Genomic DNA, 27,490 nt, shown 5'->3' with positions numbered 1-27,490 from the left:
TGGATACAAGAACTGTATCTACACAAGAGATCTGACAACATATCTAACGGCAGCAAAATAAAGAATTAGTCTTGCACTGTAGTCAGGTAAAAATTACTGAAAATGACAGAGCAAGCAAAGGGATGAAATACACAACGTTAAGGGGTATATTTACTAAAGTGCGGGATTGAAAAAGTGGAGATGTTGCCTATAGCAACCAATCAGATTCTAGCTGTGATTTTGTAGAATGTACTAAATAAATGATAACTAGAATGTGATTGGTTGCTATAGGCAACATCTCCACTTTTTCAAACCCGCAGTTTAGTAAATCTAGCCCTAATTGTGCTTATATACAAAGAGATACCATAAAACTATATCTAGCATTCACATTTCACTGCACTATACACAATTAAGTTAAACATATTTTGAGGTTAAAATAAAAATTCTTTAAATTTAACACTTAAAACTTAGTTTATTGAAGTGTCAGGAAAAACAATGAAGACACTAGAAAAGCTAGAGCAGGTATATAATCATGTATACTGGTGTTGTAGTGTTTTCTTTGCCATCACACTGTATAAAAGGAAGGATTTAGAAGCTGGAATAGGGATAAAACTACAGAGGTTAGAAGCTTTCTAAGATAAATGTTTGATGTAACTTAGTGGTAGATACTATCGAAAGGAAACCTGGCTGAGAGAAACAAAGAGAGGACATGTGGAAAAATAAAAGACTAGAGGGGGCAGCTGTGTAATGTATTGTGTGTATTTGTTTGAAGAACTAAGAAGAGGGTTTGCGGCTGATTTAGACTTTGGTGCAAATTTGCCCAGGTAGCAGAAATTGCAGTCAAGGAAACCATGTTGCACTGCAAGTGGTGAAAATGCATAAAACACCTTTTACATACAGGGCAATTAAGGCATCCAATTACATACTGCTCTATTTTTACAGTGCAATTTAGAGTTGAGCTACGCCGTGTCCCCCTCACAACTCTAAATCACGTTGGGCATTTTACATTTGTCCCCTGCAGCACAAAACCAGGTGCAATATGTACACCCAATAGCTGGATTTGCTCCTAAATCTAAAACAGCCCCTGTGCTCTTGACATACAATTGATAGTGGAAATTCACATTAGAGATTGGACTTGAGAGTAATATGAATTCCAGGGTAAAGGAGACAATATTAAGACCAGAATTTAGGACTTGAGGAAAGTTGAGAAGTAGATCTTAGCAGGAGATTGCAGTGTGGAGACAATTGTGGATTTTGCCATTCTTCAGTAACAAACTTTACATGAAGAAATTGGGAGTCTACATAAATATGTGATTATCTCGAATTTAACATTGTAAATGATTGGCCTGTATTGTAAGAATATACATTAATCCATGATTTTTCTCTTGACATCCATACATCAACTTGTTTGTTTCATTTACTGCAGAGATGCATTGATCAGAACGTTGCAAAGTTGTGGATATGGCTACCAAGAGTTCCTCCTGTCACCAACTTGTGTAAGTGAACTGCAATGAGTTCTTCCTCATATAATATATGTATTATCCAGATGGGTAAATGTTTTGAAGTTGCCACAGATATTGTCCATGAAAACGCCCTCATTTTAGATCTTTCTTTCTTTCTAAAACCACAGTTTGATCTCCATGTAAAACGCGTTGTCATCCATGTTTGAGGCTCCCATTTGCCCTCCCCCCCCCCCCCCCCAAAAAAAAAAAATCTTTATCTCCCAATCCCTATTTCTCCATTATGTAAACTCCTGGGGATATATTTACTAAACTGTGGGTTTGAAAAAGTTGAGATGTTGCCTATAGCAACCAATCAGATTCTGGCTTTCATTTATTTAGTGCATTCTAGAAAATGACAGCTAGAATCTGATTGGTCGTTATAGGCAACATCTCCAGTTTTTCATACCCACAGGATAGTAAATATACCCTCTGATGATCTAAATCAACAGGATCTTTTAGAAAATGTTCCTATAACTATCTTGCCTTATTTGGGACCTGAAATAGAAATACGTGGTGGATTTTAAAGCCCGAGCAACTGTCAGGTGACATGCTTGTCCCAGTTTTTCTTGTCAAAAGTTTTGGAGCCCAGTCCATGTTCAAATAAGGGTGTTTAGTCGCATTGCACCCTTAACAGACAGTTACGACTAGATTTAAACATTAGCGCAAAAGTTCCACTGAAATGGAAATTAAGTACCTAGTTTTACTTCTAGCAGATTTTCTGGTGTGTGCAAAAAACACAATGTGGTTGCCAGATTTTCCATGTTTTCCATGTTTTTAATATATCTTTCTCTCTGTTTTATTTTACCAGCTTGGTATTCCAAATTCAAGACTTCGATACTTTCTAATTGCAAAGCTTGAAGTAGAACCATTTGCTTTCCAGACCATTCATACAGTGAGTTTCCAGCATATTTTTTTTCATACTGTATTTTTTCTGTGTATCCAGCTGCATGTGATTTAACCTTTCCTGGTGTGGTTTTGCAAATAAGCCACTTAAAAAGAGAATAGACCTCTGGGTAATTCCATCTACATGCCAGCGCTTGGAGGCAGTGCCCAAGCCACAGGGTTTTAGAACATGACCCAGGCTTGTGCTAAGCCTGGAATGTAACTTTCTTCTCATTGTTGTCATAATAGATATTTTAAAGCCTCTGGACACATCCAAACAGTTTGAATATGAGGTCTATTATGTTTATTCACGAGTCACTTAAAAAGGGCCATAAAAGTTTTATTTACGGGTTTCAAGAACATACTGAAACAAATGTTTTTGATTGTATTGCTGAATGTTTGCTCCTTGTCTTCTTCTAACTAGAGATGGGCGGGTCCGGTTCTCCGAGAACCGAACCCACCCGAACTTTGGGTATCCGAGTACCGAGCTGAGCAGCTCGGTACTCTCCCGCCCATTCCGAATCCAAATCGAGGCCGAACGTCATTGTGACGTCGTCGGATCTCGGGACTCGGTTCTCGCGATACTTCAACTTTATAAATACACGCCTCCACAGCAATCCATCGCCATTTGACAGAGGGAGAGAGCAGGGTGTAGTCATAGGCTAATTAGAGCAGGGACAGAGAATACAATATTGTTCTTGCAAGTGCTCTAACCAAAATCGCTAGTGCAGAGAGGAGGATAGAGGTTTATTATTTTTTCTTCATATTTGGCACTCCCCAGCGCTTTTGGGGTGTCCCCCATAATTGTGCATTAATATTTCTGGCTGTCAAAAGTCATATCTGTCAGCAGTATCTACTAAATAATTTGTAGCACACCTCAGTGCTTTTGGGGTGTCCTCCCTAATTGTGCATTAATATTTCTGGCTGTCAAAAGTCATATCTGTCAGCAGTATCTACTAAATAATTTGTAGCACTCCTCAGTGCTTTTGGGGTGTCCTCCCTAATTGTGCATTAATATTTCTGGCTGTCAAAAGTCATATCTGTCAGCAGTATCTACTAAATAATTTGTAGCACTCCTCAGTGCTTTTGGGGTGTCCTCCCTAATTGTGCATTAATATTTCTGGCTGTCAAAAGTCATATCTGTCAGCAGTATCTACTAAATAATTTTTAGCACTCCTCAGTGTTTTTGGGGTGTCCTCCCTAATTGTGCATTAATATTTCTGGCTGTCAAAAGTCATATCTGTCAGCAGTATCTACTAAATAATTTTTAGCACTCCTCAGTGTTTTTGGGGTGTCCTCCCTAATTGTGCATTAATATTTCTGGCTGTCAAAAGTCATATCTGTCAGCAGTATCTACTAAATAATTTGTAGCACTCCTCAGTGTTTTTGGGGTGTCCTCCCTAATTGTGCATTAATATTTCTGGCTGTCAAAAGTCATATCTGTCAGCAGTATCTACTAAATAATTTTTAGCACTCCTCAGTGTTTTTGGGGTGTCCTCCCTAATTGTGCATTAATATTTCTGGCTGTCAAAAGTCATATCTGTCAGCAGTATCTACTAAATAATTTGTAGCACTCCTCAGTGTTTTTGGGGTGTCCTCCCTAATTGTGCATTAATATTTCTGGCTGTCAAAAGTCATATCTGTCAGCAGTATCTACTAAATAATTTTTAGCACTCCTCAGTGCTTTTGGGGTGTCCTCCCTAATTGTGCATTAATATTTCTGGCTGTCAAAAGTCATAACTGTCAGCAGAATCTACTAAATAATTTTTAGCACTCCTCAGTGTTTTTGGGGTGTCCTCCCTAATTGTGCATTAATATTTCTGGCTGTCAAAAGTCATATCTGTCAGCAGTATCTACTAAATAATTTGTAGCACTCCTCAGTGTTTTTGGGGTGTCCTCCCTAATTGTGCATTAATATTTCTGGCTGTCAAAAGTCATAACTGTCAGCAGAATCTACTAAATAATTTTTAGCACTCCCCAGTGGTTTGCGCTCAGAATGGATTCAAAGCAGTCCACATATGATCTAAATGAGCAACCAGGTTCTGTCACCAGTCCTGATGTTAGTGTTCCCAGTACGTCATCTGGCCAAGGCGATGTCAAACAACAGAGTGTTTTCAAATTAGTGCAAAAAACAAAAACCAAAAAAAAATTTACTGTATTGAAGCGAAAAAGAAGTGTAACTGAGCAAAAGTTAAGTGACGATAAAAAAAAAATTGCAAGCATGCCATTCTACACACGCAGTGGCAAAGAGAGAATGAGGCCTTCACCTTTGGCTATTAGTGGCAGATCCCAAAAAGTTACCCAGCCTACAATTGGTGCACAACTACTGTTACGCGTCAAAGCCGAGCTGCAAGATAACAGTGAGGCATTACAGGAGAATATTTGCTCTGATTCACAAATGACAACAATCCCTGTGGAGAGTCCATCCAACAGTGGGATGTCTAATCGTGAGCATTCTGCTGATGTGTGCCTTAATAGCCCGAGTGTAGCCGGTGATACCCAAATTGAGGATGCCACTTTGGAATTAGAAGAGGATGAGGGGGAGATTTGTGTAGGCGACGAGGGCGCTAATGAGGATGTTGATGAGGATGAGGTTGTTTGTGTAAGTCCTGCACCAGTGGCAGCAGTTCTGGCACGTGACAAGAAAAAGGCCATTGTCATGCCTGGGCATAAAACAAAAAAATCCACTTCTTATGTGTGGAATTATTTCTACCCAAATCCAGACAACAATTGTATAGCCATTTGTAGTGTATGTGAAGCCACAGTCAGTCGAGGGAGGGACCTTAACCATCTTGGAACCTCGTCTATGTTACGCCATTTAACGAGAGTTCATGGCAAAGTGTTGGGAAAAGCTGAAAGTTCTTCCCAAAAGAATACAAGCACTCCCTCATCAGCTAAGACCCTCCGCTCACCGACATACCGACGGCTACAAAATACACCCACCACACCATCCTCATCAATATCCTCAGTAGCGCTCGGAGTTAGCCCGGCATCCCACTTAAGGCTGGATGACTCCGGCACTATTATTGATTCCTCTGAAGAAAGCGTTAGTCCTGCTGCTGCTGTTGCTGCTGCTGGGGGTGAATCGTCATCCCAGAGGCAGGTGAATAAAATGAGCAGTCCTACATTTCAGCAATTAACTGTGAAACAATCATTTGCGAGGGGAAGCAAATATGACAGCAGTCACCCAGTCGCCAAGCGAATTACAGACGCCATGGCTGCAATGTTAGTGTTAGATCTGCGTCCAATCTCCACAATAAACGCAGCTGGTTTTTCACAGTTAATTGAGGTTTTGTGTCCGCGTTACAGAATTCCATCGCGACACCATTTCTCCCGTAAAGCTATTCCACAACTATACCAAAAAGTGTGTAAAAATGTAGAGATTGCGCTGAAAAATGCCATTCTGCCCACTGTTCACTTAACCACAGATATGTGGACAAGTGGAAGTGGCCAAACCAAAGACTATATGACTGTGACAGCCCACTGGGTTGGTCATTCACCTTCACCAGCAGGAACAGCAGCAGCATGTACACCACTACGTAACATTTGTCACAGGCAGGCCACTCTTTGTATCACCGGCTTCACTAACAGGCATACGGCTGACAATTTGTTACGCAAACTGAGAGATGTGATTGATGCATGGCTTATACCACTCGGACTCTCCCCAGGGTATGTCATTTCAGATAACGCCAACAATATAGTGCGAGCATTACAGCTGGGTGATTTCCAACATATTCCCTGTTTTGCTCACACCATCAACTTGGTGGTGCAGAGCTTCCTACGAAATAACCGTGAGGTGCAGGAGATGCTTTCGGTGACCCGTAAAATTTCAGGCCATTTCAGGCATTCAGCCACAGCATGTAGGAGATTACAGCAGCTTCAAGAGCAGTTTAACTTGCCCTGCCACCAACTTAAGCAAGAGGTGGTAACTCGGTGGAATTCCACCCTGTACATGCTTCAGAGGATGGAGGAACAGCGCAAAGCCATCCAAGCATATTGCACAAGTCATGACATTGGGAAAGGAGGGGGGATGTATTTCACTCTTGCACAGTGGGGAATCCTTTCAGTGCTGTGCAAGGTGCTGAAACCATTTGAAGTTGTGACATGTGAGGTCAGTGCTGACTCTGCTAGTTTGAGCCAAGTCATTCCTTTAATTAGACTATTGGAAAAGCAGCTTGAGAAAATGAAGGAGGAGCTGAAAGCAAGCAATTCAGCAAAGTATGTTGGCCTTGTCGATCAAGTACTTAATTCGCTTCACAATGATCCTCGAGTTATTAAGATCTTGAACTCGGATCAGTACGTTTTGGCCACTGTGCTTGATCCAAGGTTTAAAACCTACATTGAGTCTTTACTTGTAAATGAGCGAGATGTGAACTTTTGCAAGGAGCTATTGCTCAGCAAGTTGGCCGCTGAACTGGGCCTCGGCTTGACGACGTGTCCTCCTTCACTTTCTCAAGCTGTTGCTCGTAAAAAATTAAATTTCCAAAAAAGAAGCAGGGAAGACACAGGGGGCAGACCAGAACAATTTAACATCTGGGCTGGTTTGAAGGATTTTTCTAAAAAATGTGTCACTTTGCCCATAACTCCATCCAATATGAGTATAAACATGCAAAGGATGGTGGAGGATTACTTTCAAGAGGTAGTTGATATGGAAATGTCAGACAGTCCCTTTCCTTACTGGGAAGAAAAGCAGGCCATTTGGAAACCCATGTACAAACTTGCTTTGCAATACCTAAGCTGCCCACCCTCCAGTGTGTACTCTGAACGAGTGTTCAGCACAGCAGGGAACTTAGTCAGTGATCGCCGTAGAAGGTTACTTCCCAAAAATGTGGAGAAAATGATGTTTATAAAAATGAACTACATCTTCCACGAGGAAGGCCTTCACCATCCAAGACATCCAAGCACTGACTGTTCTCTAATGGCGGATTCAAGCGGCGATGAATTGATAGTCTGTGATGATGACGTACACACTGATGAGGGTGAGGATTAAGCTGAAGATGATGCCGATAACATCTTTTTAAAACTTTCTATGTAAGTGTAGGGTGCAATCTACCCCCAAAGAGGAAAGGGACTTGTGGCATTTCCATATCACATACCATCTTGAAAGGCTGCTGTTAGGGCAATTTATCCTTAAGGGTAGGGTGTCATAGACAGAGTGACCCTAAACTGGCTTTGTCCATTTTTCATAATATTGTACAGTCTATAATGGCTGAATTTTTGGGTATTTTATACAAGTGGAGGGGGGCCTAGAGAGACAGAAACCAAACTGGCTTTTTCCATGTCAATTAATATTGTACAGTCTATAATGGCTGAATTTTTTGGTATTTTATACAAGTGGAGGGGGCCTAGAGAGACAGAGTGACCCCAAACTGTCTTTCTCCATGTCAATTAATATTGTACAGTCTATAATGGCTGAATTTTTTAGTATTTTATACAAGTGGAGGGGGGCCTAGAGAGACAGAAACCAAACTGGCTTTCTCCATGTCAATTAATATTGTACAGTCTATAATGGCTGAATTTTTTGGTATTTTATACAAGTGGAGGGGGGCCTTGAGAGACAGAAACCAAACTGGCTTTCTCCATGTCAATTAATATTGTACAGTCTATAATGGCTGAATTTTTTGGTATTTTATACAAGTGGAGGGGGGCCTTGAGAGACAGAAACCAAACTGGCTTTTTCCATTTCTTTACATATTTAACTATAAGTGTAGGGTGTAATATACATTCAAAGACGATGGCTGCATTGCCAATATGCATAGATGGAGAGGAAGACAATCTGTTTTGTGTGTAGAATAGGCCTACCAACGAAGAATTAAACTGTTTTTTTGGATGATTTATTACCTCAACAATTAGATTACTTGTCTCTAAAACAGTTGGAGCACTAAATTGGGTTAATTTAGGCCCAAAAACATGGATTTTCCAAAAAAATAGCAAAACAAAACCAAAACCAAAACACGCAATGGCGGTTTTGCAAAACCAAAACCAAAACACGACGGTAATCCAGATCCAAAACCGAATCCAAAACCAAAACACGGGGGTCAGTGACCATCTCTACTTCTAACATACAAGGCTGTCAACAAAATTGCACAGGCATACATTTCCTCACTTGTCTCAAAATATCTCCCAACTCGACACCTCCGTTCTGCACAAGATCTGCGTCTCTCTTCCACTCTCATCACATCCCTCCATTCTCGGTTACAGGACTTTTTTCGGGCTGCACCCACTTTGTAGAATTCCCTCCCTCGCACAGTAAGACTTTCCTCTAGTCTTCAAACCTTCAAGCATTCTCTGAAAACCCACCTCTTCAGGCAAGGTTATGATATCCCTCAACCGCCATCTTAATCTCCCTAGGTTATTCTATTACCACCCTCTACACAGCTAACACAAGACAACAACCCTCTGACCAACATTGCCACACACACAGCCCACTCAGTACTTTTACCTTTGCATTTCTAGCTGGTCCAGTGTGCAATATGATGTAGCACATGCCCTTGGGTTTCAAACTCCCATTGTCCTATAGATTGTAAGCTTGCGAGCAGGGTTCTCTTACCTCTCTGTCTGTATGTATTACCCAGTATTGTTTTATTAATGTTTGTTCCCAATTGTAAAGCGCTACGGAATTTGCTGGCGCTATATAAATAAATGTTGATGATGATGATGTTTGAAAAAGAAGCCTGCAGACATAGCAATGTGATGTATGGGAGAGCTGCGGGGCACACCATGTATAATTTAGTCTTGCCAAAAAATGTTGGCACCCTTGCAGTATCTTCTAATAATGCACCATTTCTTCCAGAATGCTTTTGAAGTTTAAAAATATACATATGTATATTTTGGAATAAATCACAAAAAGCAGTAAATTTGTCACAGAAATCCTTAAATGGGTCAGACAAAATTACTGGCACCTTTTTAGAAGTAGTTGGAAATAAGTATATTTCAATCAGGTGATTCTTCTACAGTTTGGAACTAAATTCGCCTGAGGTAAGTAGCAGGTGGCTGCAATATACAAATCGCTCTATAAGCAACTTGAATAGAGAAAAGGACTCAGTCTTCTGTGTTGTGTCGCTGTGTGTACTGCAAAGAGCATAGAGAAAAGAAAGAAACCCAGGGAATTTTCCTGAGGAGGTCAGACAGAAGATTGTAGCCAAGCATGGACAATCTCAAGGCTACAATCAATCTCCAGAGACCTTAATGTTCCTATTTCCACTGTACTTAATGTTATTGGGAAGTTTATGGTCTATGGCACAGTAGCCAACCTCCCTGGAAGTGGCCGCCAAAGAAAACGTGTTTGTAGATTGCAGCACAGGATTGTTCGAACGTGGGGAATGCACACCGATCTACTGCCAGACAGATAGATTCAAGCTGACCTTCAGGCACAGTGTACAAAGTTTTTGCTTCCACTATCCGTCGCCAACTCAATAAAAGGGGGTTATATATAGAGAGGCCAAGGAAGACACCACTGCCGAGAGACATGAGAAAGCCAGACTGGTGTTTGCCAAAACACATCTGAACAAGTCAAATTCCTTTTGGGGTACTGTCCTGTGGACAGATGAGACCAAATTAGAGCTGTTTGATAAAGCACATCATACCTAGTTTTGCAGAAAGCAAAATGAAGCTTTCAAAGAAAAAATACCTACCCTACAGTCAAACAAGAAAGGGGTTCAGTGATGTTTTGGGATGGCTTCATCTGGCATTGAGTGTCTTGCATGGCATCATAAACTCTGGAGATTACCAGGCCATTTTGGAGTGCAATGTTGCACCCAGTGTTGGAAAGCTGGGTTTCCATCAAAGGTCATGGGTCTTACAGCAAGGCAATGACCCCAAACACACTACAAAAATCACCCAGAAACGGTTTACGACAAGACGTTAGGGTGTTCGGAAGTGGCCAGAAACAAGTCCAGATCCCTCAGTTCTTGATAACTCCATAGAACACCTCTAAAGAGACCTGAAAACCGTAGTTGGGAGTTGGCACTCTTCACATCTGGTAGGACTGGAGCAGTTTGCACAAGAAGAGTGGGCCAAGCTGCCAGTAGAGAGGTGCAGGAAGCCTGTCCATCGCTATTGGAAGGAAGTCTAAGCTGTCAATAATTTCGCCAATGCTATTGCTTTTAATTTTCTCTTTTAAAGGTATATTTATAATTAAATTCAGATTAAACAAACAAAGGTTATGTAATATTAACAGATAAACAATTGTGGAGACCAAATAATGTTGTTCATTTCAATTTATTTGTAGAGGAAATTGTCAGTTAGTTGAAAGAATTGCAAGGCTGCCAATATGTTTGGCCACACCTGCATGGGTCAAGGTGATTAAAAAATGGCAAACTTGCAGTACAAAGTTGATTACAGTAATATAATAAGTCTGGAGATAATATCAATAGCTAAACAAATACATAAATAGTAACATAATAATAAAATCCAGTTAGGTATTCCTGAGTACCATAGAATGGTACACACTGGTAAGGTAGCAGAGGGTCATATGAACCAGAGTAGATGATGATGTTGATGTTGTTGTTGTTGTTGTTGTTTCTTTTGAATTGTAGAAGAGATGAATGCATATTTAAAATGTAATTGTGCCAGTGTAGAGAGACAGGATGAAGAGGTCAGTTAGAGGTGTGTATGCAGTGAGACAGAAGTAGTAGAAGGGAGGCTGAGAGGGAACAGAGTGGAGGTGGCAGATTGTAAAGTGAGAGGATATGGTGCGTGCAAAGGCTTCATCTCTGGCTCCTGGGGAATGAAGTAGAAGATGTGGGGAACGTGCGACATCTGCCATGAGGAGATACCCTGTCACATGGTGTTGATTTTGTCTTTGAAGCAAATGGTAAAGGCATGGGCTTTGTGGGAGGAAGGGGGAAGGAGGGTATAGGTGGGCAGAGAAGCATGTTAAAAGTTGCAAAAAGGCATCGGGTTAGAAGACTGGTTGGATATTAGAGAAGTGAGGTAGGTTTTCTTGCAACTGAAAGGATAGTGTTGTAAAATGAAATAATTAATTTATAATGAAGGATGTCGGTGTTGGAACAAAATTTCCTTCAGTGGCGCGCAGCAATGCGGGAGCACATTTGCAGGTAGCATGTTTATTTTGTGTGCCACGGTTGAGGTTTGAGTATTTGGAAACCTCTGTATGGTGGTTGACGCTGCCTTGACTGGCTCTAAATTGGGTGTGTTGTTCTAGAAGAAGACAGCATGTCAGAGCAGACCTGGGTAGGTATAGGAAAAAGGAATAGTTTAAGTGAAGATGATAAGTGGATTGTGCCGTCGTCATCATCATTATCATCATTTATATATATAGCGCCAACATATTCCATAGCGCTTTACAATTGGGGACAAACACAGTAAACTAATAAAGAAACTGGGTAAAACAGACAAAGAGGTGAGAAGGCCCTGTCAAGAGCTTTGAAGTGTCGGTGTGTGTGTGGGGACATCAGACGAGGCTGAAGGAAAGAAGATTGTGGTCAGAGAGCAGGAGAAGACGAGGTCAAGGAATTGTGCATTCAGTGGGTGGCAGAAGAGGTCCATTGAAACCAAAGGAGGAAGTAAGCAAAATAAACGTGGTGTGAACATTAAAATATAGATGTAGTTAGAGTTATTAAGGACTTGATTGTTATAGGAACTGTGGTCTTTGCAGACTGTGCTTTTGGTAGAATACTTTCAGTTGTTAGGGACACTTAAGTGAGACTTTGTAGATTCTGACCGGTCTGGCTTCCGTTTGGTGGAGAATGAAGTAAGTGAGATACAGGGGCGGATCTAGACTTTATGTTTAGGGGGGGCGATTTTGCATAATCACGCCCCTCCTTTGCTTTGATTGGCTGGCCTGCGTTAACCCCGCCTTCCGCCCGCGATTGGCCCCGCCCTCTCCTGTTGTGGTCGCCAGCTGGGACCACTCTGATTGGCTGGCCCACATTTAGCCCCGCCCCCCGCTCGCGCTTAGCCCCGCCCCTCCCGTTTTAATCGGCGGCTGGGACCTAGCTTTTTCCTGCTAGGGGGGGGCGCATGCCCCGATCGCCCCCCCTGGATCCGCCACTGGTGAGATATGTGCTTAGTTACAGTGCTGTTTATTTACTATGTAAAAAAACATAAATAACTTGCAGTTAAGTTGGAGTAGAACAGAGTGATGTACAAAACCCGCTGTTCCTGTCTCTGAGTGCAATTGTAGGTGTACTTTGTAGCCCGAGTAAACAATCTCCCTCCCCCCATACTCTGTGGTGGTCCTAGCCCTGCAATGTGTGAGTTTACATTTTAAAAGTACAGAGACTTGCCTGGATGTTCTAATAAAGCTGGTTATTTATTGTACAGGGCCCAATTCTCTTAGGTTTTTTGCCGATACTGAACAGGCTTCCTCCAGAATAATGGGGGCGGCAGATAATTTGTGCTTGATTTTATATAGCTGTGGGTATAATTAGTGAAATAGGACACAAGTTGATTGCGGTCGACAATGTTATCAATTAAAGATTGAAGTTCTAATCCTCTTTAACATGATTGTGCAGTGCTTAATGGATGTCATAATGTTAAATACATATACATGTAATTTGTACAGGAATGAAAATTGCAGTAATGGTAGTTAAGTACATAATAAAAGAGAATTAGTGGGTTGGTTAGCTTGGTAGCCTGATTCATGGCTGAGTTGTCCTAGTTATTTCCAGGATTGGAGTTGGCAAGGGGGGAGAGAAAAAAAAAAGACTTTTAAATAAGGAACCTAGGGCATAAATAGTTATGGAATAACAATAAAAATAAGCTGTAAAATCTAATAAAGTAATACTGTAGTACTATTTACAAATGTGTTAGATGTAGATCTAAATAATGAAACCATGGTCTACAATATATCTGGCAAAGCAGTTCTCCAGTGCTTCTGCCAGGTTATTAACTCGTTCATTTTATTGAAGTGCTTTATTTTTTTTTTTTATTATATTCTGTACATTATTGTGTCTGTTACTTAAATGATGCACGAACATACGTAGAACAAGACACAGATCCATCATTAGACACCGCATAATACCGGAATAGTGTTTACACACATATATCAGTAATTTGTGTAATGCAGGGAGTCCCAGGACAGATGGGCAGATGTAGTGGCTCTCAGGGTGATGTCCATACTTGGAAGGAAAGTCTTATGACTTTTTGTCATTGCTGCAAAACACCCTTTCTTTTTAACTTATTACATGAAATATTCCCTGTTCTTTTTATTTTCTTAGGGGCCTATTTATTAATAGCCACATATGCCCCCTATTGAATGCCATCCCTTATCGCAATGATAAAGGATGATATTTCATGGGCGTTTATTAAACAATCATCCCTTGGACAGCGTGCGTTCGATAGGAGGCTGTCCCGACGATGGCTTTCCTTACCGCTCAACTCCGGGTTCTGACCCAGACTCTTTACTGCGCATGAGCGATAGTTACCGGAGGAGAGAGCAGGAAGGCTGCGGAGAGGAATCCGAAGATCCCTCCTCCTGCGATGCTCCCCCCATAGGGTACAACACCTAATGGCATCTTCAGATGGCATTGGCCATCGAGGTCAAGCCCCGAAATGCTAGGGTTTTTGGAGCTTGTTAAATTGGCCCAGACCGCAGTGCCTATTGAGAATTATGGGAACTACGATTTAATGCGAAACTTGGCCTAATGCACGTAAGGCTTTTGTTAGATAGCTGTGTTACTTAAAAAGGCCTGAACCATGCGGAAAAAGCCTAATAAACAGGACCCATAAATACAAAAGGTTTTCTTTTTACTTTTAGCATAATTGGGAAATGATGGCTGAGGGCCTGATTCATCAAGGAAGGCAAAGTGAATGCAATTTGCATTTCTTAAAATAGGACGTAAATTGCAATCACGTACGGCCAAATTCAAGTACAAAAGGATCTCAAGAAACGTTTCCATTTGAATACGGGTATAAGTACACTGCCTATACGTTACTTGACGTATGCAGACAGACAACACTCTGGAGGATACGCACAATACATATGTGCAATGTAAAGTCCTAACAGAACGCATGGAAAAAAATATTAAATAGTTAATACTAAAATCATTAATAAAAATACATTTATTTATTTTTTTCTTTTTACTTGAAATACATATTTCAGGATGTTCTTAATGCCTACTGTACATAAAATGCGTGTTTACAGTTTGCTTAATTGCACACACATGTCCTGGCGTGCATACACGTCCGTCATCACTACCACTCTCCACTGGCACCTGCCCTGTTGCAGTTGCAAGTGATGCGGCTAAAAAACACGTATCTCAGAGATGGGCAGAGCTTGAATCTGACAAATGTGCGTGACCTCGGCTCGCCCTTACTGTACACTGCCTATGTGTGTATGACCCTTCCCTCCCCCGTTCCGCCCTTTAAATCGTAGGCAGTCGGAAGTGTTATGTGCGTTCACAGAGGACTTGTATGTCCTCGCGTTCACTGGCGTAAAGTCCGTTTCTGAGCATGCGTCCAAAGATGAGTCATGTCCCGAATGTTTATCATTTAATAATAATAATCTTACTGCTATCCCATAGCGTGTAAGCTTACAAGCAGGACCTACCTATGTCTCTCTCTGTGTTACCCGATATTGTTTTATTACTGTGTTTGTTCCCAATTGTAAAGTGCTACGGAATTTGCTGGCGCTGTATAAATAGATGATGATGATGATGGTAATAGCTTCATCTTCACACTCTCTTTTCCTGAACAGATTGTATTTGTATGGGTATTCTGCAATAAATATTCTTACTCTATTCAATGCTAGATACTTGAAGACTTTCCAAGAACAAAGGCATCGGAACTGAATCGTTCCGGCTCTGCTCCATGTTTGGATGGAAATTCGCAGACAGATGTAGATCAGAAGAGTCTTGTAAGCCGCAAACAGTGCCCAGAAGGGACCTTTCTATACAAGCTGGAAACTGCTGAGGATCTAGAGAGGAAACACAGTCAGGACAATGACTCCTCTGTGCAAACACTTCAAGACTTTCTGGAGGAGAATGTTCCCATCAGCCAGTACCTTCTGCCCCCAAAGTCCTTACTGCGATATGCTTTAATTTTGGACATTGTTAAACCCACATGTAGAAGATCGACTTGCTTCACAAAGGGGTGAGTGTATATCACAATTATACTTATAGACATAAGTCTGTGTGTTTAGTAAAAAGTCCCCAACTCTTGTTTAATTAGCTTGTAGCTTTAAGAATGAGATAGTATAACCCAATAAAATAGCTGTGCTGACAAAAGAAGACTATATTGGGGTATTTAAACCTTAAAACCCAAAGCAAAATAAATAATTAAGTCCATTAAGTCAACTGAAGAGCTTTGCACAGGAGCATAAGAACGGAGGCGAGCAGGGTGATGGCGCTGTGGTGTTGCGGGCACCTGTGATCTTCCCTATTGCCTTTTTCGTGTAAGGGAACTACATTTGCCATTCTCCAACCACCTTAAAGCAGTGATTGGTTAGCAGTTTGGTCAATGCAACCACTGGTTTGGTAGAAAGGTAAAAAAACAGACATGAAGGGGTTAATATTATAGCTGCATTACCACTTAATTGCAAAAATCTTGCTCACTTGCTTCTTCCCATCCCCATAGACCCAGGAGCGGCTCCGTGCAGTCATATTCCCCAGGGCTCCTCAATTTCTGTATTATAGAACTAGCAAAACTTTTAAGTTCACCACTTTTAAAATGGCGGCAAAGAAGTGGGAGGATGTAAGAGGGAAGACCAAAGTCCATGACTGAGGTTTCTGATCGGTCCTTCAACTCACACAGTCCCGGGCAAACCAGCTGCATGGAGCCGCCCTGCCTGCTCCATGGAGGGAATGGCGCACGTGAATAAAAGTACTGATTGGTAAAGCAGCTTTAATGATAACACATTTATATCTCTTTGTTTTTGACTCTTCGCAACCAAACCAGTGCTTGCAGCACCATTAACCAAACTGTTTAACCAATCACTGCTGAGAAGTATAGTTCTAGCTGATTAGACCACAATAAAGGGCAGCAGGAAGATTATGATAACTATAGACCTGTGAGTCTTACATAAATAGTAGGACAATTAATGGAATCACTTTTGAAAAATAGAATATTTATAATCAAACAAATTACAAGATTCATGTCCAGCAAATCTACTGGATTTTCTCGCTCTATAACTAGGCTGATAGATCAGAATGGATAAGTGGATATTGCTTAGATTAGATTAGATTTTAGCGAGGCCTTGCATACGGTATGCCCATAGAAAATGAATTCAGAACCTGAAAATGCTTGGCTTTTATTCAAACATAGTGGAATGGATAACGCTTTGGCTAAAGGACTGAAGACATATGTTGTAGTCAATGGTGTTGGCTCCAATGATGAGCTGGTAACCAATAGGGTCCTGTTTTGTATAATTTATTCATTATTGATATTAAATGTGGTTTACAAGGCATGGTACTTCTTTTGGCAGTTGATTTGTAACAGGATTGATATCCCAGAAGGTTAATGCAGAGTGAATTAGAGAAAATAGAACAATGGACTAAAGTGTGGGAACTTACATTTGATAAATCAAATTATGAAATAATACCTGTGGGACACACAAATCTGAAAGCAGTATAGAGAATTAATGGTGAGGTAATGTCATCAGCAGGAGAGAAGGAAGGATGGAGAAAGGGACCTTAGAGGTTTAATTTGAAATGATATGAAGGACAACGAGCGGTGTAGAAAGCAGTGGGAGGAACCAGTAGAATCCCTGGTTGTATAAAAAGAGATATTAATATCAGGAAGAGGAAGATTCCTGCCACTTAGACCTTACCTGGAGTACGTTGTGCAGTTATGGAGGTCCTCTCTTCTAGAAGACATTGATACACTAGAAGCAGTTCAGAGATGCGCCGCTACTAAAATAGTGTGTATCAAAACGAATAATGAAAGACGTCAAAAGCTGAACATGTATAGCTTAGAGAGAAAAGATTAGGGTGATATTCACTTATATTAAAAGTATTAATGCAGATTAGGACATATTTTTGTAAAGGAGAATTTTTAAAACAAGAGATTACACTTTTACATTAACGTAAGGAAAGGGCAATAGATGGAATAGTCTCCAGCAGTTGTGGTGGGGACTTGTGCAGTAAAAAGATTGAAGAACGCATGGGACAACATATTGCTATTGTAAAGGCTTCGAAAGAAAATATTAACATAAAAAGAAACAAAAACTAAAAAAAAAAACACCCCAAAAGAAAAAACACAAAGCAGGGTGGGTTGATTAGACTTATAAGCTCTTTTCTGCCATCAAATTCCATGTTGTTTGTTTCTTCTCTAGTGAATTCTGTAGCTCTGGAATGTTTTATCTCAGTCAGTGGTGGAAGTGGGGTGGTATACGGTGGTATGCCTGGCTGGGCAGAGGGGCATTTGCCCCTTGGGCTCGTCCCATAGTGGGCTACCTTGGGCTGGGTCACTGGGCTACCTACATTTTTTAAAATTCTCCTAATAGGCTGCCGAGACAAGTCTCGCCCCTGGGCTAACATTTACCAGCCAGCCCCTGTCTCCTACTGCCTTCATTGTAAACTATCAGATTCCATTTACTTACATTCCCGATAAATTTCCATACCGCCACTTCTACGTTTCCACTTCGACCGTTCATCTTAGTTATAAGAAATTATAAGATACGTTATTGAATGTTTTAAATTCTTCTGCTTTGTTTTCTTTCTTTTGTTTTTCTTTAGATATGGGCATTATGTGGAAGGAACGGGTTCAGTTCTCCAGGCAGCAGCAGATGTAGAGGTTTGTATTTCCTATTTAGTACCTGTAATATTACAGTTATTATTGTTATTGTTTACTGACACTGGCAGTAGTATAGTAAGTAGTACTGTGCAGTAATTTACATGGCATAGAACATAGAGATAGCCACACAAACTGTAGGAAGGGCCCCATCTATCATAGTTACAGGGGTTGTATAACCTCTTTCACTTTCCACAGTTTAGAGCAGTGGTTGGCAACCTCCGGCACGTGTACCAGATGTGGCATGTGGAGGGGTTTTATCTGGCACGCCGGAGCTTTGCAGCTGCCTCACTAAAGCAGCCGAAGATTGCCGAAACAGAGTCGGTCTCACATGCGCAGCAGCTCCACTTCTGTCCTCTTCGGCTGCTTTAGTGAAGCAGCTCCCAGGTCCTGGTGTGGAACGAAAGACGTGTGTGCTGACTCCAGAGGTCAGTAGCACATAAGAAAGCTGTGAGCACATATGTTTGAAGTTGAACCAGGGGCACAACTATGAGGCAAAATGTGAAATGGGGGCACAACTATGGGGCATAATGTGAACTGGGGGCACAACTATGGGGCATAATGTGAACTGGGGGCACAACTATGGGGCATAATGTGAACTGGGGGCACAACTATGGGGCATAATGTGAACTGGGGGCACAACTATGAGGCATAATGTGAACTGGGGGCACAACTATGAGGCATAATGTGAACTGGGGGCACAACTATGGGGCATAATGTGAAATGGGGGCACAGTGTGTGTCATAATATGAACTGGGGGCAAAACTATGTGGCATAATATGAACTGGGGGCACAACTATGAGGCATAATGTGACCTGGGGGCATAACAGGAACATTTATTTGTTGGTCCCATTACTATTAATATTATCATTATATTAGCATGATGAAATAATTAAACATTAAATGGTGAACACTTCCCCCGTGCACATGGAAGATTAGGACGCACCAGAACATGCAGCATTCCATGTGCATCAAGCGTTTATTCGGTACAGAGAATGCATTTACCATAGAGATCAATTATGCTTTTAATGGTAGGTGTTCTCTGAGTTATTTGCACCACAATTAATACACAATTGTTTTCCCTCGGGTGTGTGATGCAAGGGATTGGCTCACGTTTAAAGGCCAGGGCTACATTCTTGTGCAATTTTGTAGCAGGAGTGTAGCATAAACTACATCTTTTTAATGCATCTCTCTTTTTTATGAGAAAATTAGAACCCAGTTTCTATAGTACAACTATTGTTGTGCCGTACTGATGTAAGTGGGTCTCGGTGCTTGAAGCCTTTTGATGTAGAAGTGCCTGTTCAGCTGGTAAAGATCATTTACCGTATTGACAAAAGTGGCTGTACTAAGCGTTTGAAATATGACAGGGTTATGTAGGAGGCGTGCTGGCAGCCAGGGCCTGTCCCTGTCGCTGTACGGCTTATTGCTTCTGGACAATAGCGCTCTCATTAAGTGGATGAGTAGAATGTTCAGCCAAGTGGGAAAAAATGTCTCTGGGATTTTTCACGAACACTGTGTCTGCTTATTGGGCTGGATACATTTAATGGTAACCTATTAATCTGCCTGGTCATTGTGAAATCTATGCAGGCATGTTGTTCCTCTAACCCAGGGGTGGCCAGTTTTTATATTATCATGGTTTGAAATCCGTGAGTGCCACTTCTTATGGATTCTACATAAATAATATATATTTATATTAATATGCCCATACTAAATTCAGTGATTTCCTTGTTACATTTTAAATTATAATTGATCCAATAAAAATATATGAAAAATACATAAATAGTTAAATTTATACATATGCAATATAAACTAAAACATCTAACAGTCCAACTCATTACTGAATTAAATTCATTTGTATCCCTGTTCAAAAATGTAAAGACCAGATTGTTTAGTGGGAACAATAGTTAGAGCACAGACATCTATCTAGACTGTATTTGATACGGTACATAAATCAAATTGCACACCAGTCCCGCCACGAAAGTATGTGAAAAAGTCCAAGCTGATACTAGTAAGTCCCACGCAAAATGTATTCGCTCATATCTTTAAACAGCCTGTGTTGCACTTAATCTTGCATTCTTCATCAGTGTGATATTAAGTGGTCAGACCATGCATACAGCTGTCTCTATGGGAGTCTTTGTGTGCCAAGCACACATTATAAGTGGAACTTCTTTGCATTTTCCTACAAGTCTGGAGAAGGCACAGGTATGTGGGTGCACAAGTCAGGGAAGCATAGGTATGTGGGTGCACAAGTCAGGGAGGGCATAGGTATGTGGGTGCACAAGTCAGGGAGGGCATAGGTATGTGGGTGCACAAGTCAGGGAGGGCATAGGTATGTGGGTGCACAAGTCAGGGAGGTCATAGGTATGTGGGTGCACAAGTCAGGGAGGTCATAGGTATGTGAGTGCACAAGTCAGGGAGGGCATAGGTATGTGGGTGCACAAGTCAGGGAGGGCATAGGTATGTGGGTGCACAAGTCAGGGAGGGCATAGGTATGTGGGTGCACAAGTCAGGGAGGGCATAGGTATGTGGGTGCACAAGTCAGGGAGGTCATAGGTATGTGGGTGCACAAGTCAGGGAAGCATAGGTATGTGGGTGCACAAGTCAGGGAGGGCATAGGTATGTGGGTGCACAAGTCAGGGAGGTCATAGGTATGTGGGTGCACAAGTCAGGGAGGGCATAGGTATGTAGGTGCACAAGTCAGGGAGGTCATAGGTATGTGGGTGCACAAGTCAGGGAGGTCATAGGTATGTGGGTGCACAAGTCAGGGAGGGCATAGGTATGTAGGTGCACAAGTCAGGGAGGGCATAGGTATGTGGGTGCACAAGTCAGGGAGGGCTTAGGTATTGTGGGTGCACAAGTCAGGGAGGGCAGAGTCATGTGGGTGCACAAGTCTGAGGAAGACATGTATGTGGGTGCACAAGTCAGGGAGGGCACAGTCATGTGGGTGCACAAGTCAGGGAGCGCACAGTCATGTGGGTGCACAAGTCAGGGAGGGCACAGTCATGTGGGTGCACAAGTCTGGGGAAGACATATGTATGTGGGTGCACAAGTCAGGGAGGGCACAGTCATGTGGGTGCACAAGTCTGGGGAAGGCATAGGTATGTGGGCGCACAAGTCAGGGAGGGCACAGTCATGTGGGTGCACAAGTCAGGGAGCGCACAGTCATGTGAGTGCACAAGTAAGGGAGGGCACAGTCATGTGAGTGCACAAGTCAGGGAGGGCACAGTCATGTGGGTGCACAAGTCAGGGAGGGCACAGTCATGTGGGTGCACAAGTCTGGGGAAGACATATGTATGTGGGTGTGCAAGTCAGGGAGGGCACATTTTAATGAGTGGTGCACTGGGGGCTCCAAAGTGAGTTCTGATATGCTATCTGAATGGCTCAAGAGGGCAGCTCATCTTTGTAATTGCTCGGCCACTCCTCAGACCTGAAGAGTATGAGTGCATGGTGTTTAGTAGATGATGCACTTGCGGGAGGTGCGGGCTACAGCCCTGTAGTGCCAGCGATCAGGGGCCTGGGGGTCCAGAGGGGTTATTCAGATGAAGGGGGTGTTCTGTATTGTTATGAGAGCATTTTCCCTATAGGGAATTATCATGCATGATGATCCGGAAGCTATAGAGCTAGTAATGACTGGTTTCTCGGAGTGCATTGGGAGTGTATAGGACCAGGAAGTGGTTCTTCCAATAGTTCTTGTGGCAGCATGGTAAACCACCTCCCCTTCTCCAGTTGTTTCCAGCTGCGAGGAAGAAGTTTAATGGAGGCAGCAAGAACCCGAGATCCGTTCCAGTTCGGGCATTTAGAGCCTCCCGGTCAGGACAGGTGTCTCTGGCCCTGAATCTCTGGCAGTAAGCCGCTGGGAAACAAAATAGTCATCTCCACTGACTGCTCTGGATGTGAGGGAGCCAGTTTTGCCGGGTCATTAGTGGTAGAACACAGGCTCAACACGTCTGATACAAATGGACAAAGTGCGAGGTGAACGTGCATGACGTCACTTCCATTACACATTTTACTAGGTTTCGCCAAAGAAGTTTTACTTCAATAGGGGGAGTTGGAGCAACTTGGAAACTAATGACGTTATCTACTGACAGATTGCAATCTACTATTTGGCTACGTCTTCTCTAACATATAACCAGATCTAACAACACTTAAGAGTTACCCCATCCAATGAAATTAAATATTACATTTGTAGTCTGAAGCTGGGTATACACTACACTGTTTTCATCCAATAGTCGGCTCAAACAGCTGACATACGACCGCTCGTTCAAAAGCCGGGTCAGTGTGTGCAGTGACGCGATGGTCGGAAGTCTGCCCAATTGGACGATTATCGCCTCCTTTGGTTGGTCGTACCGTTTAATATTTTCGGTCCAATCTCGTTTCCGCTGTGTAGTGTGTATAAACTTTCGACCGATCCACAACAGTGAGTATGAAATTACAGTCATTGCTCACGACAACATGGCTGTAAAAAGTCGCTAAAGGGACGTCCGCTCTTCCCTTTGTCGTCCTAAACAAAGCTAGTGTGTATGCAGAAAAGTTGGTCGAAATTTCTGTAGTGTGTACCCAGCTTGACCCATTGATTTGTGTTTATAGGCTTTTGGTTAATTGTTTATTTTTCACATTTCGATGCAGATTAGTTCAGTGTATCAATTATTGGAAATGTTACCTGACGAGGAGAAACTTGCTAAACTGTCCACACTAAAACTGAGATACTTCACACCAAGAGAAATCGCCAACCTTCATGGATTCCAGCCAGCGTTTGGTATGTGGAGTAGTACAGTAAAGAGAAAGTGTTATGTAATGTAATGGGACAGTCACCTACATACAGCGGAGGCAGCTATTCTGTAGGTTGAATATTTAGTCTATGACACACAACTGTCACTAGTTCCTGGTGAAATTATAGGCTGCGTTCTCATAATATTCATTCAGACCACAACATGGCTGCATCCACTCTGTTAGGTGATGGGTCCGTTAAATATTGAAGATATTTTTACACTAATATGTGTAGTTTGCATTATGTTTCTTGAATTATTGTTGAGACACCGGATACAGTTAGACTGTATGATTCTTTTTATGATGCACATGCAGGGCCGGATTAACCCGAGGTCTAACTGGGCTATAGCCCAGGGGCCTCGGGCATCCAGGGGGCCCTTCAAACTCCTCAGCAGCATTATTGATCGGTCGGGGGCGGGGGTGCCCCCAGCCCGATCAATGCTGCTGAGTACTGTCAGTGCAGTCCTCCGTCCCGGCGCGCTGTAGTCTGCTTACTGAGGATATCTCGCGAGAGTTGAACTCTCACGAGATCTCCTCAGTAAGGAGCTTACAGCGCGCCGGGACGGAGGACTGCACTGACAGGTAAGTGCTTGGGGGGGTCCTGGCGGGGGGCGGATGGCTCACATTGGGGGCCTCGCGGGGAATGGAGGGCCCCTTAGCCCAGGGGCCTCCATTCCCTTAATCCGGCCCTGTGCACATGGAATAACATCTGCCTGATGCTACTTGTCTTCCACCAAGCTACATACCACATACAGGAACACAAATGCCTACTACAGTAATGTAATCCTCTCCTCTGTGATCTACCACTGAACAGTCTGGCTCTACTCCAATCTGTTAGGAATTCTGCAGCTTGATTTATACACCTTTCCTCCAGCTCTCCTCTCTGTCATTCACAACACTGGCTGCCTATTAAGCACAGGATACAGTTGTGTATACATTGTCGCACTCCCTCATATCTCCTCTCTAGTGTCCAAGCACTTTCCCAAACCTCTGCTCAGCACACTCCTCTCTGATCACCTCACTTCTAGGATTTCTCTCGTGCTGCACCTATTCTCTGGAACTCTCTCCTTTATGCCACAAGACACATAAAAAAGGTAATTTACTAACTCCAAATCTTCACCTAGTGCTTTTCTACTTTCATGACTACTTCACAGTCTTTGGAAAGACATCCTTAAAAACTATCTGCACTTAGTTCTGTTGGTTATTGGATGGTCCAGAAAATGCACTGCGTGGAAACAGGTAAAGGGCACATCAAAATCCCATATACTCACACCTTTATTAATTTAAGGTGTTCCATCTTCTCCTAAAATACTGATCGATTTAACTTAATTTATAGCTTAAAAATATCCTGAGAGTGGACATTGGGATTTTATTACATGTCACTTTTGTATGTTTCAATATTTTGAAGAGTGAGCGTCCCATTATAGGTATAAGGTGCAGAGTGCGTCCCATTATAGGTATAAGGTGCAGAGTGTGTCCCATTATAGGTATAAGGTGCAGAGTGCATCCCATTATAGGTATAAGGTGCAGAGTGCCTCCCATTATAGGTATAAGGTGAAGAGTGTGTCCCATTATAAGTATAAGGTGAAGAGTGCGTCCCATTATAGGTATAAGGTGCAGAGTGCGTCCCATTATAGGTATAAGGTGCAGAGTGCCTCCCATTATAGGTATAAGTTCAAGAGTGCGTCCCATTATAGGTATAAGGTGCAGAGTGCGTCCCATTATAGATATAAGGTGCAGAGTGCGTCCCATTATAGGTATAAGGTGCAGAGTGCGTCCCATTATAGGTATAAGGTGCAGAGTGCCTCCCATTATAGGTATAAGGTGCAGAGTGCGTCCCATTATAGGTATATGGTGAAGAGTGCGTCCCAGTATAAGTATAAGGTGAAGAGTGCGTCCCATTATAGGTATAAGGTGCAGAGTGCGTCCCATTATAGGTATAAGGTGCAGAGTGCCTCCCATTATAGGTATAAGGTGCAGAGTGCCTCCCATTATAGGTATAAGGTGCAGAGTGCGTCCCATTATAGGTATAAGGTGCAGAGTGTGTCCCATTATAGGTATATGGTGAAGAGTGCCTCCCATTATAGGTATAAGGTGCAGAGTGTGTCCCATTATAGGTATATGGTGAAGAGTGCGTCCCATTATAGGTATAAGGTGCAGAGTGCGTCCCATTATAGGTATAAGGTGCAGAGTGCCTCCCATTATAGGTATAAGGTGCAGAGTGCGTCCCATTATAGGTATAAGGTGCAGAGTGCGTCCCATTATAGGTATAAGGTGCAGAGTGCGTCCCATTATAGGTATAAGGTGCAGAGTGCGTCCCATTATAGGTATAAGGTGCAGAGTGCGTCCCATTATAGGTATAAGGTGCAGAGTGTGTCCCATTATAGGTATATGGTGAAGAGTGCCTCCCATTATAGGTATAAGGTGCAGAGTGTGTCCCATTATAGGTATATGGTGAAGAGTGCGTCCCATTATAGGTATAAGGTGCAGAGTGCGTCCCATTATAGGTATAAGGTGCAGAGTGCCTCCCATTATAGGTATAAGGTGCAGAGTGCGTCCCATTATAGGTATAAGGTGCAGAGTGCGTCCCATTATAGGTATAAGGTGCAGAGTGCGTCCCATTATAGGTATAAGGTGCAGAGTGCGTCCCATTATAGGTATAAGGTGCAGAGTGCGTCCCATTATAGGTATAAGGTGCAGAGTGCGTCCCATTATAGGTATAAGCTGCAGAGTGCGTCCCATTATAGGTATAAGGTACGAAACACAATCTCCAAGAGTTGGGGAGAATTTCAGCCCTTTTCTGTGGAGGAAAAGGCTGTGTACTCTCTTACAAAGCAGGAAGCACCCCTCTAAATGTACCCTGCCCCGTCCTTTATCATTAAAAGTCAGGACCATATAAATAAATGGTGATGATGATGATGACCAACAAAAATAAATCTTGGTTCTGTTCTTCAATTCAAAGGTAGGTACATTGTTGCGCCTAATGCTCACTTAGCCAGGAGAAACCTCAATCCGCCCATCTCTTCCTTTCGGCCGGAGGACACTTTTGAACTCTTGTAGAAACCATCACCCTCCCCGCAGATGTAGGCATGTGATTTCACAAAAGAGCATTTGCGAGGTGGTTTTACACTTCATAAATGACCTTTACAGAGTCTGTAAGCCTTTAACGCTCCCTTAAAACACATCTCTTTAGACAGGCATATAACATGACCCCATAACTCGCTTCACTCATCTGATCTGTTAGAAATGTTCCCTCCACAATCATGTATACATTCATACTCTGAGGAAGATTTTTCAGATCTTCTAAAAAAGTAGAGGTAGTACTCATGGCAACCAATCAGATTCTAGCTCTCATTATCTAGTATCTAGAAACTGATAGCTAGAATCTGATAGGCTGTTATGGACAACACCTTCGCTATTCCTTTTTAAAATGTTTAATAAAGGTAACCCCCTCTCTTGTTTCTATACCTTTTTACCTGTAGATTGTAAGCTGAGCTGGGTTCTCATTTTTTTGAGTCTCTGTGTAGATGTTAAAATTGTATGTCATCTTTGACAATTGCCATGTACTACTGCTTCCTTTGTAGAGAGTGGGAGATGTCTGTGCTACATAAATCAATAATAATACCTAATTAATAAAGGAAAGGTAATTGCAGAAAGCCAGCCGCAAACCTAAGAACCAACCTACAGTTTTGCAATTTTGCCTGGGTCTAGGGTGTCTTTACTCTAATGTTTCAACAGTATTCATAAGTCAGCGCTCTTGATCAGTGCCTATCTATGGATGACATGTGCCTGTAACACGATGATGTGTTTAAATAGCTCAGCAAAGTTACTGGTACTCCATAGTCCTGGATTATCGCCCTTTTTAAAATGTGTATCTCTATTTAATTTTATTTTTTACTTGTTTCCCCTTTACATTTAAAAATGTGCAGAATCTGACGGGTTTCAATGAACCGAATAACAAGCTTCAACTTGAAATGCACAAACATGAATCATATTTGAAAAATTTTAATTAAGCCGCATGTCCAGAGGTTTTTCTAAAGACATCTAAATGAGCAATCCTATTGGCTGTGATAATTCTCCAGTAGCTCTCTTAGGGTTAGTGGTCTTCAGAATGCATCATGTCTTATTTGGGGAAGTATAGAATAAACACTAGTAAAAGCACCAATAACAAATGCATGTCGGATACGTTTGCTTGTGACATGCAATTCACTAGCATTAAAAAACCGCAGATGCAAAGTCACCGGATATGTTTCCTTAGGTGTTAAGATTGCAGTCAAATAGTAATTAGCATGTTCTCCAAACATGTATTCGGTACAGGGAATGCATTTACCATATAGATTCCATGATGTTTATAATGATAGGTTACATCAAGTTTAAGTTTTACTGGAGACAAAATATCCTGATAATCTACCGTCATTTTTCTCAACATTTTTTCTTTCATTTTAGGTTTTCCTGAAAAGATAACAATTAAACAACAATATCGGCTGCTTGGGAACAGTCTAAATGTACACGTTGTAGCTAAACTCATCACACTTTTGTTACAGTCGCACTGACATAATAAAATATGGTAATAATGCTCAACAAATGACACAGCATTGTATTTTTTTTTTTTTTTTTCATGCATACGTATTTGATGGAATTTAAATAAATTTTACAATAAAAAAGAA

The 27,490-nt window shown here is 41.9% G+C and overlaps 1 protein-coding gene across 1 annotated transcript in view; it reads left to right on the top strand.

Annotated features, from left to right (window-relative positions):
- The window catches only part of TRDMT1 (tRNA aspartic acid methyltransferase 1), a 62,897-nt gene extending 35,407 nt beyond the window's left edge, over positions 1 to 27,490 (top strand). Inside the window, exons 6-11 of the mRNA XM_075211911.1 lie at positions 1,406 to 1,475; positions 2,290 to 2,373; positions 15,079 to 15,419; positions 18,002 to 18,059; positions 22,683 to 22,812; positions 27,270 to 27,490. Of these exons, the coding sequence (XP_075068012.1) occupies positions 1,406 to 1,475; positions 2,290 to 2,373; positions 15,079 to 15,419; positions 18,002 to 18,059; positions 22,683 to 22,812; positions 27,270 to 27,376 (790 nt within the window). The 3' untranslated portion in view covers positions 27,377 to 27,490. The remainder of the gene's footprint in view (positions 1 to 1,405; positions 1,476 to 2,289; positions 2,374 to 15,078; positions 15,420 to 18,001; positions 18,060 to 22,682; positions 22,813 to 27,269) is intronic.

The sequence above is a fragment of the Mixophyes fleayi genome, chromosome 5 (genome assembly GCF_038048845.1).
Source record: "Mixophyes fleayi isolate aMixFle1 chromosome 5, aMixFle1.hap1, whole genome shotgun sequence".
NCBI classification, from domain to species: domain Eukaryota; kingdom Metazoa; phylum Chordata; class Amphibia; order Anura; family Limnodynastidae; genus Mixophyes; species Mixophyes fleayi.
This window is presented reverse-complemented; position numbering and strand designations above follow the sequence as displayed.